Here is a 14,282-nt window from a genome sequence, read left to right as displayed (position 1 = left end):
GAAAGAGCTTCTGACCAGAAGTCCCCAGTCCTTACCTGGCTCCACCAGGTACAACCCCAGTCAAGTCACCTCTGATCTCTGGGCCTCATCTGTAAAATAAGGATGACCATACTTGACATTCTCATTTTTCAGGGCAGCTATGGAAATAAGGTGAGATAACCACAAGAATCAAAGTGCTTCCTAAGCCCACCCTTGTCTGGGGCTTGGTCTGATTCTGTGGTCTTCATCTGTCATTGCTGTTCACTGATGTTAGTGTTATTTCCCCCCTCCCTTCCCTTCCTTCCCTCCCTCCCTTCTTCTTCCTTTCTTAGTTTCTTTCTTTTCTTATTTTGAGACAAGGTCTTGCTCCGTCACCCAGGCTGGAGTGCAGTGGCACCATCTCAGCTCACTGCAAGCTCTGCCTCCCACGCACAAGTGATCCTCACACCTCAGCTTCTCATGTAGCTGGGAGCACACTCTAACATGCCTGGATAACTTTTGAATATTTATTTACTTATTTATTTTTGAGATGGAGTTTCGCTCTTATTTCCCAGGCTGAAGTGCAATGGCACGATCTTGGCTTACCGCAACCTCCACCTCATGGGTTCAAGCGATTCTCCTGCCTCAGCTTCCCGGGTAGCTGGGATTACAGGCATGCGCCACCACACCTGGCTAATTTTTTGTATTTTTAGTAGAGACAGGGTTTCTCCATGTTGGTCAGGCTGGTCTTGAACTCCCAACTTCAGGTGATCCACCTGCCTCGATCTCTCAAAGTGCTGAGATTACAGGCGTGAGCCACCATGCCTGGCAACTTTTGTGGTTTCTTTTTTAGACATGGGGTTTCCCTGTGTTGCCCAGGCTGATCTTAAACTGCTAGGCTCAAGTGATCCTCCCACCTCAGCCTCCAGAAGTGCTGGGATTACAGTTGCGAGCTGCCACACCTGGCCTAGTGTTATTTTCATTGTTGCCCTGTTTGTCTCATGTTGGGTTTCTAAGAAGCAAAGCTCTAGACATGGATTCAAGTACAAGTAAGGTGACCAACCCATGCCGGCTTGCCTGGGACTGAGGGCATTCCCGAGACTGTGACTTTTAAAACTAGAATAGTCCTAGCCATAGCCTCCTAGTTTTTTTAGAACTGAGGGTTCTGGGACATGGGACTTTCAGTACAAACACTGAGAAAGTCCTGGGCAAACCAAGATGAGTTGGTTACCCTGTGTGCAAGTGATTTGTTAATGGATGGAGCCAGGATGGGGAAGGGGAAGAAACCATGTAAGATACGCTTTCAGATGAAATCTGCCCTCGGCCTGACCCCATGATGTGCCCAGGAGTATAAACAGTAAATCACCCCACAGTTTGGTCCACCTTAAGGCAAGGGGTCCACCTTTAGGGCCAGTCTTCTGGACCCCTGTCTTTGTCCGTCATTGGCAGTGATTGGGTCCTGGTTGCCCAAGGCAGTCCTCCAGAGAAGGTTGTAGTGCCAGATGGTACAGATGGAGTCACCAGCAATGGGAAGTGCTACACTGTTGTTACGATCATTCACTCAGTCAGCTGCCCGACCTCTTCTCTCAGTCTTGATCCTCTCATCTGCCAAATGGAAATAACCACAGGAACACCTACCATACACAGTTTCTGTGAGAATTAAATTAACTAATGCGGCCGGACGCAGTGGTTCATGCCTGTAATCCCAGCACTTTGGGAGGTTGAGGCGGGTGGATCACCTGAGTCAGGAGTTCAAGACCAACCTGGCCAACATGGTGACACCCCGTCTCTACTAAAAATACAAAAATTAGCCAGGCAAAGTGGTGTGTCCCTGTAATGCCAGCTACTCTGGAGGCTGAGGCAGGAGAATCGCTTGAACCTGGGAGGCAGAGGTTGCAGTGAGCTGAGATCGTACCATGGCACTCCAGTCTGGGCAACAGAGTAAGACTCTGTCTCAAAAAAATAAATAAATAAATAACTAATGTGTGCATAGGAGATGGGTGATGGACCTCCAAGAAGGGAGGGAAGCAGAGGCCCTTCAAGGCCCAGCGGGAAAGAGTGCTGGGATCTGTGAATGATGGCCACTGTGGATGGAGCAGTGAGGGTGCCTGAATCTTACATTTGCCACTCTGATTGGATGTAGCTGCTGCTTAGCTGGTCTAGCTGTTCTGTGAATTGTACAATGAATTCACATAGTAATGGCTGTTACTATATTAGGTATAATGACATCTAGAAGGATGTCTGCAAGTAGTTGCTTTTATTATCATTTTCCAAATCCACCAGGTGGAGGGGCGCACTCTGAGCTGCTACCCACTGAGAAGGTGGCCCCTGGTCCATGATGTAGGTTATGTGGGCTGCAGAGTAGAGTCTGGGGAGTGGCTTTGCTTAGAGCGGGGTTCTGCTTACTAGCTTTGCCCATTACCGACCCACCCTCTCTGCCCTTCCCCAGCTGCAGAAGGCTGCCGACCCCTGGGTCCTGAAGCACTCGGAGCTGGAGAAGCAGGACAACAGCTGGAAGGAGGTGAGTGGGGCGGCTGCTGCCATGTTATCTTGGCCCCTGGCTACACCATAAAGGTCCCTGCTCGTGGGGGACATGACAGAAGTTGCTAACCGTGTCTCACAGGTCACACCCTTGCACCTTGGGCCCCTTAGCCCTAGAGTCTGTATCTCATGGTTCCTGCCTCAAAAAAAAAAAAAAAGACAAAGAACACCCAGGGACTGGGCTAAGTGAGGGAGTAGGGTTGAGGAGGGAGAAGACAAGCCCACTGCCAGCTGAGCAGGGGCCACTGGATGCTTTGTTGCAGTCACCACATTTGGATTAAATTCTAAGTGGTCCCTTTCCTTGGGTGGGTCACTCTTGGAGCTCTGATTGGCCCAGCCTGGATCACATTTGGTGGAGGAATTAGATGCAATGCAGCCAGAAACTGACCATGCTAGAATGATGACATCGTTCCTGCTCTCCAGATGAGGAGATTCAGGCATTGAGGTCCGGGCTGGTCTCGCGTTCCATGCCCTTAGTGCTCTCGTGGTTGGAACTGACCCTTCCTGTCTCTCCTCCTTGACAGACACGCAGTGAGAAGATCCACGACAAGGAAGCTGTTTCCGAAGTTGAGCTTGGAGGAAACGGGTTAAAGAGGTGCTTGCATCCTAGTCCCCCGCTCTGCCTCTCTGTCCCGCCCCACAGCCTCACCCCTCTTCGCTCCCTGCTGGGCCCTGCACCCACTCTGCCTGCCTTTGCTGCAGCCCTGCCCCGCCCCTTCGCCCTCTTCCTGCTGCCACCCTCCCCGCATCTGAGTTGGGAGAGCATCAGGATATGGTTTCTCTGGAACCTGAACCATGCAGGAGCTGGAAAGCTCGGGGCAGTGGGAATTCCAGGCTGCTGCATGTTGTTTGAGTCTGGGAATGGAACACAGGTGAAAGCAAACCATTTAGCTCCTTGTGGGATTCTTTTCTCCTGTCTCTGGAGTGAGGAGAGTCGAGATGGACCTCCATTCCTGGGATTATTGAGCAACATCCTTTGGGCCCAGCCCTGTGCTGTGGCCAAGGAGACCCCCACCCCAAGACTGTAAGGACCACGTCTCCACTGTTAGGAAACCCATGAAAGGAGTCAGGGAAACAGAACCCCCAGCTGCCATCAGACCAGCCCAGAAGCAAGGCAGGCAGGACAGGCTGGAGCCAGAGGGCCAGGTTTGAATGCCAATCCTGCCAGTTCTAGCTCTATGACCTTGACCTTGAGCAGTACTTCCCATCTCTGTCTAGTGGGGATGATATGAGCTGCCCCTTGGAGTTAATCAGAGTGGTCTGACACATGCATTTCCATATGCCTGGCATGTTCAGTGATTCAGGCAATATGTGTGCCAGGAGCTTCATAGCGTCTTAGTTTGGGTTCCCCCATAAGCAAACTCTGAGACAAGGATTTAAGTGCAAATGGTTTATTTGGGACAGAATTTCAGGAAACACTTGGAAGTGAGACAGGGAAGGGAAGGCAGCCAATAAAAGGAGCTTCAACCAGGTTATCCCACGGGCAACTGGAGTTCAGGCTGTCGGAGGAACTCAGGGAGCCAGAGTAGAACGTGCAACTTAGAGTCATTCTGCCCGAGAAACAAGAAGGCTGGGGCACTTGTTCACCATATCCCACCTATTGTTTGTCGAGGGCTGTGTTTAGGGGCATTAACTCATTAACTCTGTGCTATTTCTAGCTTTGGTTTGGGTTGTTGTTTTTTTTTTTTTGAAATGGAGTTTTGCTCTGTCTCCCAGGGTGGAGTGTACAATGGCACGATCTTAGTTCGCTGCAACCTCTGCCTCCCAGGTTCAAGCGATTCTCCTGCCTCAGCCTCCTGAGTAGCTGGGGTTACAGGCGCAAACCACCACGCTCGGCTAATTTTTGTATTTTTAGTAAGAGACAGGGTTTCACCATCTTGGTCAGGCTGGTCTCAAATTCCTGACCTCAGGTGATCTGCCTGCCTCAGCATCCCAAAGTGCTGGGTCTAGCTTCTTCTATGTGGAGGACAGCCAAGTATGATCCCACAGGCAGAAAAAAAGCTATCAGGTAGAGAATGGTGGAGTATGCAGTTCAGAGTATGCAGTTTTAGATGTATAGGTGAAAGTACAGAGAGAGGCCAGGTGCAGTGGCTCATGCCTGTAATCCCAGCATTTTGAGAGGCAGAGGCAGGAAGACTGCTTGAGGCCAGGAGTTTGAGACCAGCCTGGGCAACATAGGGAGACCCCCATCTCTACAAAAATTTTTTTAAAAATTAGCCAGGCAGCCGGGCGCGGTGGCTCAAGCCTGTAATCCCAGCACTTTGGGAGGCCGAGATGGGCGGATCACGAGGTCAGGAGATCGAGACCATCCTGGCTAACACGGTGAAACCCCGTCTCTACTAAAAACACAAAAAACTAGCCGGGCGAAGTGGCGGGCGCCTGTAGTCCCAGCTACTCGGGAGGCTGAGGCAGGAGAATGGCGTAAACCCGGGAGGCGGAGCTTGCAGTGAGCTGAGATCCGGCCACTGCACTCCAGCCCGGGCGACAGAGCAAGACTCCGTCTCAAAAAAAAAAAAAAAAAAAAAAAAAAAAATTAGCCAGGCATTAGGCTGGGCGCGGTGGCTCATGTCTGTCATCCCAGTACTTTGGGAGGCTGAGGCGGGTGGATCACCTGATGTCAGGAGTTCCAGACCAGCCTGGCCAACATGGTGAAACCTCGTCTCTACTAAAAATATAAAAATTAGCCAGACGTGGTAGTGCACGCCTGTAATTTCATCTGCTCCAGAGTCAGAGACAGGAGAATCGCTTGAACCCAGAGGGTGGAAGTTGTAGTGAGCGGAGATCATGCCACTGCACTCCAGCCTGGGTGACAGAACAAGACTCTGTCTCAAAAAAAAAAAAAAAACCCCACAAAATTAGCCAGATATGGTGGTGTACCCCTGTAGTCCCAGCTGCTCTGGAGGCTGAAATGGGAGGATCACTCGAGCCCAGGAGTTTAAGGCTGCAGTGAGCTGTGATACCACCACTGCATTCCAGCCTGGGTGACATTTCAAGACCTGTTTGGGGAAAAAAAAAAAAAAGAAAGAAAAGAAAGAAAATGCAGACAGAATGTGGGGCTGGGCACCAACAACATCTTCTACAAGGGTGAACAAGACAGTCCTGGTCTCTGCCCTCGCGCAGCCCACGGACCAGGGTGGTAGACCAGAGTGTGTCTGTCCTCAGTGTTACTTCCACTGATAACCACGTTTCCTCCTGCCCTTTGCAGAACCAAATCTGTTTCCTCCATGTCTGAGTTTGAAAGTTTGCTCGACTGTTCCCCTTACCTTGCTGGCGGAGACGCCCGAGGCAAGAAGCTGCCTAACAACCCTGCTTTTGGCTTTGTGAGTTCTGAGCCTGGGGATCCAGAGAAAGACACCAAGGAGAAGCCTGGGCTCTCATCGAGGGACTGCAACCACCTGGGTGCCCTGGCCTGCCAGGATCCCCCAGGGAGGCAGATGCAGCGCAGCTACACAGCTCCCGACAAGACGGGCATCCGAGTCTACTATAGCCCCCCAGTGGCCCGGCGCCTGGGAGTCCCTGTGGTTCATGACAAAGAGGGCAAGATCATTATCGAGCCCGGCTTCCTCTTCACCACAGCCAAGCCCAAAGAGTCGGCCGAGGCTGATGGGCTGGCTGAGAGCTCCTATGGTCGGTGGCTCTGCAACTTCTCACGGCAGCGCCTGGACGGAGGCTCAGCCAGCAGCCCCTCAGCGGCCGGGCCTAGCTTCCCAGCGGCCCTGCATGACTTCGAGATGTCAGGCAACATGAGTGATGACATGAAGGAGATCACCAACTGCGTGCGCCAGGCCATGCGCTCCGGCTCGCTGGAGAGGAAGGTGAAGAGCACGTCCAGCCAGACGGTGGGCCTGGCCAGTGTGGGCACACAGACCATCCGCACGGTCAGCGTGGGCCTGCAGACCGACCCACCCCGCAGCAGCCTCCACGGCAAGGCCTGGTCACCCCGAAGCTCTTCACTCGTGTCTGTGCGCAGCAAGCAGATCTCCTCCTCCCTGGACAAGGTCCATTCACGCATTGAGCGGCCCTGCTGCTCCCCTAAGTATGGCTCGCCAAAGCTCCAGAGGAGGTCTGTGTCCAAGCTGGATAGCAGCAAGGACCGCAGCCTGTGGAACCTGCACCAGGGCAAGCAGAACGGCTCGGCCTGGGCCCGCTCCACCACCACGCGGGACAGCCCTGTATTGAGAAACATCAATGATGGACTCTCCAGCCTCTTCAGTGTGGTGGAGCACTCAGGGAGCACGGAGTCTGTCTGGAAACTGGGCATGTCTGAGACGCGGGCCAAGCCCGAGCCTCCCAAGTATGGCATTGTGCAGGAGTTCTTCCGTAATGTGTGTGGCCGGGCACCAAGCCCCACCTCAGCAGCAGGAGAGGAGGGCACCAAGAAGCCAGAACCCCTCTCCCCAGCCAGCTACCATCAGCCGGAGGGTGTGGCCAGGATCCTGAACAAGAAGGCAGCCAAGTCGGGCAGCAGCGAGGAGGCCAGACTCACCATGCTCCCCCAGGTGGGGAAGGATGGTGTCCTCCGGGACGGAGATGGAGCTATGGTCCTTCCCAGTGAGGTAGGTGGGTGGGATCTGTCCTTTTTCTTGGTAGGTGGAGTTAGTATATAAGGTCCAAGCTCTTTGGGTTTTTAAGTTCAGAAGTATGGGCTGAGGCGGGCGGATCACCTGAGATCAGGAATTTGAGACTAGTCTGGCCAACATGGTGAAAACCCCATCTCTACTAAAAATACAAAAATCGGCCGGGCGTGGTGGCGTGCATCTGTCATCCCAGCTACTCTGGAGGTTGAGGCAGGAGAATTACTTAAACACAGTAGGCGGAGGCAGCAGTGAGCTGAGATTGTGCCACTGCACTCCAGCCTGGGTGACAGAGTAAGACTCCGTCTCAAAAAATAGATATATATATTTTTATATATTTTTATATCTATATATGTATATAGATGTTTATATATACATATATAGAGATAAAAATATATAAATATATATAATATAAATATATTTCTATAAATATATAATGTATAAATACATAAATAAAATATATATTACATATATAATATATAACATATAAATACATATAATATAAATATAAATATATATTTATATTATACCTATTTATATATAAATAGATATAAATAATATACATATGTCTATATGTTTATATCTATTTATATATCTTTATATATATATAAATAAAATAAAAATTGAGGGATATGGCCATGTGTCCCAGGAAGTTCTTATGCTGGTCTGGGGATAGAGTTGGAAGGTCCCAGACCTGGAACAACACACACTTGATGGTCACATGGTCTGAATTCCAAGAGACTAGTGAGCATGGCTTAACTAGCAGCTTTTGCACCACCCATCGGAGACTGCCAGCATCCCCTCCAGGGAGGGGGCGTTACTGCTCTCCTGCAACCCGGTGGTGTGTTGGAGCCAGCTTGTTTGGCTTGTGGGAGCCAATTGTCAGCATCACTGTGGTTTTTTGTTTTTTTGTTTTTCTGTTTTTTGTTTTTTGTTTTTTGAGATGGAGTTTCGCTCTTGTTTCCCAGGCTGGAGTGCAATGGTGTGATCTCGGCTCACTGCAACCTCTGCCTCCTGGGTTCAAGTGATTCTCCTGCCTCAGTCGCCCAGGTAGCTGTGATTACAGGCATGTGCCACCACGCCCGGCTAATTTTGTATTTTTAGTAGAGACGGGGTTTTTCCATGTTGGTTAGGCTGGTCTTGAACTCCTGACCTCAGGTGATCCGCCCGCCTTGGCCTCCCAAAGTGCAGGGATTACAGGCGTGAGCCACCGCGCCCAACCGCATCTCTGTGTTTAACATGACCTTGGTACCTTGAGATTGGCCGCAGTGGGAGGATTTACAGCATAAAAATTAGTAAACACTACAAATCAGGGCTCCTCCTGTCACTCCTGGAAAACTAATTGTTAAACATTAGCGGACATACCCCCACCCCCATCAAGACTTCACACCTAAGTGCTCATATTTCCTCTGAGAATCTTTTGCCGCACACCCCATTCCTGCTATCAATTTCTTATAAGTTAGTTAGTAAACCTTATTTAAATGTTAGTGAGCATTATTTGAATGTTAGAATGTGCATAAGTTAACTTTGCAGAAAGGGAAGGAAATGTATTTGAAGGACAGCATATTTTATAAAACCCAAGAGTAGGATCCTAATGACCTCAGCAGCTTCTCCCTGTCTTCCTCTCCTCTCTCTTAAGCTTCACCCTCTCTGATACCATATTCCTCCTTTTTCTCTCTTTCTCTTTCTGTGGCATTTGCACAAGGACAGGGTGGGCTGTCCCAGCTCTGGCTTTATAGCATTTTCCAGCTCAAGCCCCTAGGAGACACTGACACAAATCCCTCTCCCAATTCTACATTTCTGAAAGAAGGAAACTGATTGGTGCAGCTAGAGGCAAGTGTACCCCTTAGTCCAGTCAGCTGTGGCTGGGAGTGGTACCATGTGGTCTGCTGTGGACTCAGTGGAGGCACAGAGACATGAGAAGGGCTATGTGTGGAATGGGCTGTGATGGACTTAAACATTCTACTTTTCTATTATTGTACATTTAGGTGGTTTCTAGTTTTTCCCTATTGTAAATAATGCTGCGGTGTAGGCCAAGGGCAGTGGCTCACCCCTGTAATCCCAGCACTTTGGGAGGCCGAGGCAGGCGGATCATGAGGTCAGGAGATTGAGACCATCCTGCCTAACATGGTGAAACCCCATCTCTACTAAAAATACAAAAAAAAAAAAAATTAGCTGGGCGTGGTGGCGGGTGTGTAGTCCCAGCTACTCGGGAGGCTGAGGCAGGAGAATGGCATGAACCGGGGAGGCAGAGGTTGCAGTGAGCTGAGATCGTGCCACTGCACGCCAGCCTGGGCGATAGAGCGAGACTCCGTCTCAAAAATAATAATAATAATAATAATAATAATAATAATAATGCTGTGGCGAACATCTTGGTACAAAATCATTTTTTTACATTTCAGACTATTTCCTTAGGTGTAAGTTGCAGAAATGAGATTAAAGGATGAAAGAATATAAATGTGGCCGGGCGCAGTGGCTCATGCCTGTAATCCCAGCACTTTGGGAAGCTGAGTTGGGCGGCTCCAAGGTCAGGAGTTCGAGATCAGCCTGGCCAATATGGTGAAACCCTCTCTCTACAAAAATTAGACAGGTGTGGTGGCGGTCGCCTGTAGTCCCAGCTACTCAGGAGGCTGAGGCAGGAGAATCGCTTGAACTCAGGAGGCGGAGGCTACAGTGAGCCGAGATGGCACCACTGTGCTCCAGCCTGGGTGACAGGTGAGACTCCGTCTCCACAGAAAAAGAATATAAATGTTTTAAAGTTATTTGTTAAATACTGCCAAATTGTTTTTCAAAAGTGTGCCATTTCTACAGCCTCCAGCAGTGTGTGGCGAGTGCGTTACTTTTCTATACTCTCAGTCAGCTGGCTGACATTTTAAAACATCTCTTAAATATTTATTCCTTTTTTGGCCAGGCACAATGGCTCATGTCTCTAATCCCAGCACTTTGGGAGACCGAGGTGGGCAGATCACTTGAGCTAGGAGTTCAAGACCAGTCTGAGCAACATGGTGAGATCTCATCTCTACATTAAATTAAAAAAAAAAAAAAAAGCCAGGCATGGTGGTGCTGCGTGCCTGTGGTCCCAGCTGCTTGGGAGACTGAGGAGGGAAGATCCCTAAAGCCCTGAGGTTGAGGCTGCAATAAGCCATGATTGTGCCGCTGCACTCCAGCCGGGGCAACAGAGCGAGAGACCCTGTCTCCAAAAAGAAAAAATATATGTATTTCTTTTTTTGTAATTTTTTTTTTTTTTTTGAGACAGAGTCTCACACATTCTGTCACCCAGGCTAGAGTGCAGTGGTACAAGCAACCTCCACCTCCTGGGTTCAAGCGATTATCCTGCTTCAGCCTCCCAAGTAGCTGGAACTGAAAGCCTGAGCCACCACGCCTGGCTAAGTTTTGTGGTTTTTGTAGAGACGGGGTTTCACCATGTTGGCCAGGCTGGTCTCGAACTCCTGACCTCAGGTGATCCACCTGCCTCAGCCTCCCAAAGTGATGGGATTACAAGCATGAGTCACTGTGCCTGGCCTATTTTTGTAACTTTTGAAAAACTGTTAAGTTTGGCCTGGCGCAGTAGCTCACGCCTGTGATCCCATCACTTTGGGAGGCTGAGGCGGGTGGATCACCTGAAGTCAGGAGTTTGAGACCAGCCTGGCCACCTTGGTGAAACCCCATCTCTACTAAAAATAAAAAAAAATAGCCAAGCATGGTGGCAGGCGCCTGTAATCCCAGCTACTTGGGAGGCTGAGGCACGAGAATCTCTTGAACCTAGGAGGCAGAAGTTTCAGTGAGCCAAGATCGCACCACTGTACCCCAACCTGGGCAACAGGGCAAAACTCCATCTCCAAAAGAAAACCCCCAAAACTATTAAGTTTAATATTTATACTTAGTATACTGTAAGAGTATAGCTCACTGAATTCTCATAAACTGAACACAGCCATTACAATAGTCTGGGTTCTCTAGAGAAACAGAACCAAGAGGATAGAGAGAGAGTAGAGGGCAAGGAGAGAGAGAAAGAGATTGATTATAATGAAATGGCTCGTGTGATTCTGGAGTCTGGCAAGTCCCAAGATTTCAGGGTGAATCAGCAAGTGGAGACCCAAGAGAGCCAATGGTTTAGTCCAAAGACCTGGAACCAAGAAAGCTGGTTGTTTAGTTTCACTCCAAAGGCCAACAGCCCAGTGACCTAGAAAGAGCAGATGTTTCACTTCAAGTCTGAAGGCAGGGCCTCGCAGTGGCTCACACCTATAATCCCAGCACTTTGGAAGGCCGAAAGAGGTGGATTGCTTGAGGCCAGGAGTTTGAGACCAGCCTTGCCAACATAGCAAAACCCTGTCTCTACTAAAAAAATACAAAAATTAGCTGGGCGTGGTGGTGCGTGCTTATAGTCCCAGCCACTTGGGAGATTGAGGCATGAGAATTGCTTGAATCCAGGAGGCAGTGAGCCAATATCGCACCACGGCACTCCAGCCTAAGCAAGAGAGTGAGACTCTGTCTGAAATAAATAAATAATAAAGTCTGAAGGCAGGAAAAAAGCAAGTGTCTCAGTCTGAAGGCTGTCAGGCAGGAAGAATTCTTGTACTTGAGGGAGAGTAAGCCCTCTTGTTCCGTTCAAGCCTTTAACTGACTGGATAGGGTTCATGTTAAGGAGAATTTACTTTTTTTTGAGACGGAACCTCACTCTGTCATCCAGGTTGGAATGCAGTGGCGTGATCTTGGCTCACTGCAACTTCTGCCTCCCAGGCTCAAGCGATTCTCGTACCTCAGGCTCCCAAGTAGCTGGGATTACAGGCACACACCACCATACCTGGCTAATTTTTTATTTTTAGTAGAGATAGGGTTTTACCATGTTGGCCAGGCTGGTCTTAAACTCCTGATCTCAAGTGATCCGCCCACCTCAGCCTCCCAAAGTGGTGGGATTACAGAGGTGAGCCACTGCGCCTGGCTGAGAATTTCGATGTTAATCTCATCTCAAAACACTCACAGAAACACCCAGAACAATGTTTTACCTAATATCTCGGCACCCAGTCATGTTGATGTATAAAAGTAACCATCACTTCCATATAATCAGTACCACATCAAGAAACAACAGCACAAAGCTGGCTGGATTTTGAATGTTGATTTTAAAGTTGATCCAAATATTGTCCAGTATGTAAAATGTGTGTGCTACCCATTGACCCAGTAGTTCTTTTATGTAGCCTGTGGAAATATTCACAGACATGGATAAAGAAAAATAAAAAGAGGCTGGGCTCACGCCTGTAATCCCAAGGCTTTAGGAGGCCGAGGCAGGCAGATCACCTGAGGTTGGGAGTTTGAGACCAGCCTGACCAACACCGAGAAACCCCATTTCTACTAAAAATACAAAATTAGCCAGGCATGGTGGCGCATGCCTGTAATCCCAGCTACTTGGGAGGCTGAGGCAGGAGAATCACTTAAACCCGGGAGGCGGAGGTTGCGATGAGCTGAGATTGTGCCATTGCACTCCAGCCTGGGCAACAAGAATGAAACTCCATCTCAAAAATAAATAAATAAATAAATAGAAAAATAAAGAGAGAGAGAGGGGAGGAAATCAAAGCTCAAGAGAGGTTAAGTAACTCTGCCAAGGTCACACAGCTAGTAATTGGCAAAGCTGGGATTTTAACCAAGCAGCTTGGCTCTATCGCAGCACTTTTATTTTATTATTTATTTATTTATTTTTGAGACAGAGTCTCACTCTGTTGCCCAGGCTGGAGTGCAGTGGCACGATCTCGGCTCACTGAAAGCTCTGCCTCCTGGGTTCACACCATTCTCCTGCCTCAGCCTCCCGAGTAGCTGGGACTACACGCGCCCACCACCACGTCCGGCTAATTTTTTGTATTTTTAGTAGAGACGGGGTTTCACCGTGTTAGCCAGGCTGGTCGCGATCTCCTGACCTCGTGATCTGCCTGCCTCGGCCTCCCAAAATGCTGGGATTACAGGCATGAGCCACCACGCCCGAGCCTTTTTATTTTTTGAAAAGATGGGGTGTCACTCTGTTGCCCAAACCAGAGTCCAGTGGCACAATCATAGCTCACTGCTGCCTTGACCTCCTGGGCTCAAAGGATCCTCCTGTCTCAGCCTCCCACATGGCCTAGCCCAGCAGCACTTTTTTTTTTTTTTTTTTTTGAGATGGAATCTCACTCTGTGCCCCAGGCTGGAGTGCAGTGATGTGATCTCGGCTCACTGCAACCTCCACCTCCTGGGTTCAAGCAATTCTCCTGCCTCAGTCTTTGAGTAGCTGGGACTACAGGTGTGTGCCACCATGCCCAGCTAATTTTTGTATTTTAAGTTGAGATGGGGTTTCACCATGTTTGCCAGCCTGGTCTCAAACTCCAGACCTCAGGTGATCCACCTGCCTTAGCCTCCCAAAGTGCTGGCATTACAGGTGTGAGCCACCATACCCAGCTGCCCAGCAGCACTTTTTTTGTTGTTCTTTTGTTTTTTTTTGGAGATGGAGTCTCTCTGTTTCACCCAGGCTGGAGTACAGTGGTGCAATCTCAGCTCACTGCAGTCTCCATCCCTCCTGGGTTCAAGCGATTCTCCTGCCTCAGCCTCCTGAGTAGCTGGGACTATAGGTTCACGCCACCACACCCAGCTAATTTTTAGTAGAGATGGGGTTTCACCGTGTTGGCCAGGATGTTCTCGATCTCCTGACCTCGTGATCTACCCGCCTCAGCCTCCCAAAGTGCTGGGATTACAGGCGTGAGCCACCACGCCCAGCAGCAGCACTTTTGATCATTATTTCTGTTTATTGGTAATAGTAAAAAATTAGAAACTACCCAAATGTACATCAAAAGTGAATTTGGGCCAGGCACAGTGGCTCACGCCTGCAATCCCACCACTTTGGGAGGCTGAGGTGGGCAGATCACTAGAGGTCAGGGGTTTGAGACCAGCCTGACGAACATGCTGAAGTCCCATCTCTACTAAAAATACAAAAATTAGCTAGACGTGGTGGCACACGCTTGTAATCTCAGCTACTTGGGAGGCTGAGGTGCAAGAATCACTTGAACCTGGGAAGTGGAGGTTGTAGTGAGTCAAGATTGTGCCACTGCATTCCAGCCTGGGCAACAGAGCAAGATTCTGTCCAAAAAGTAAAAAAATTTAAAAAGTGAATTGGGTACATAAATCAGTTATTTCTATCTGGTGAAATGGTATAGAGACACTAAAAAAGAAGGAGATCGGCCAGGCATGGTGGCT

At 49.3% G+C, this 14,282-nt stretch overlaps 1 protein-coding gene across 1 annotated transcript in view; it reads left to right on the top strand.

Moving 5' to 3' along the window:
• MTCL2 (microtubule crosslinking factor 2) overlaps positions 1 to 14,282 on the top strand; it is an 85,932-nt gene that overhangs the window by 61,947 nt on the left and 9,703 nt on the right. The window contains exons 12-14 of the mRNA XM_007964121.3: positions 2,408 to 2,479; positions 3,024 to 3,094; positions 5,705 to 7,055. Of these exons, the coding sequence (XP_007962312.3) occupies positions 2,408 to 2,479; positions 3,024 to 3,094; positions 5,705 to 7,055 (1,494 nt within the window). The remainder of the gene's footprint in view (positions 1 to 2,407; positions 2,480 to 3,023; positions 3,095 to 5,704; positions 7,056 to 14,282) is intronic.

Source organism: Chlorocebus sabaeus, chromosome 2, assembly GCF_047675955.1.
Source record: "Chlorocebus sabaeus isolate Y175 chromosome 2, mChlSab1.0.hap1, whole genome shotgun sequence".
NCBI lineage: Eukaryota > Metazoa > Chordata > Mammalia > Primates > Cercopithecidae > Chlorocebus > Chlorocebus sabaeus.
Note: the sequence above shows the minus strand (reverse complement) of the source record. Positions and strands in the feature narration are given on the sequence as shown.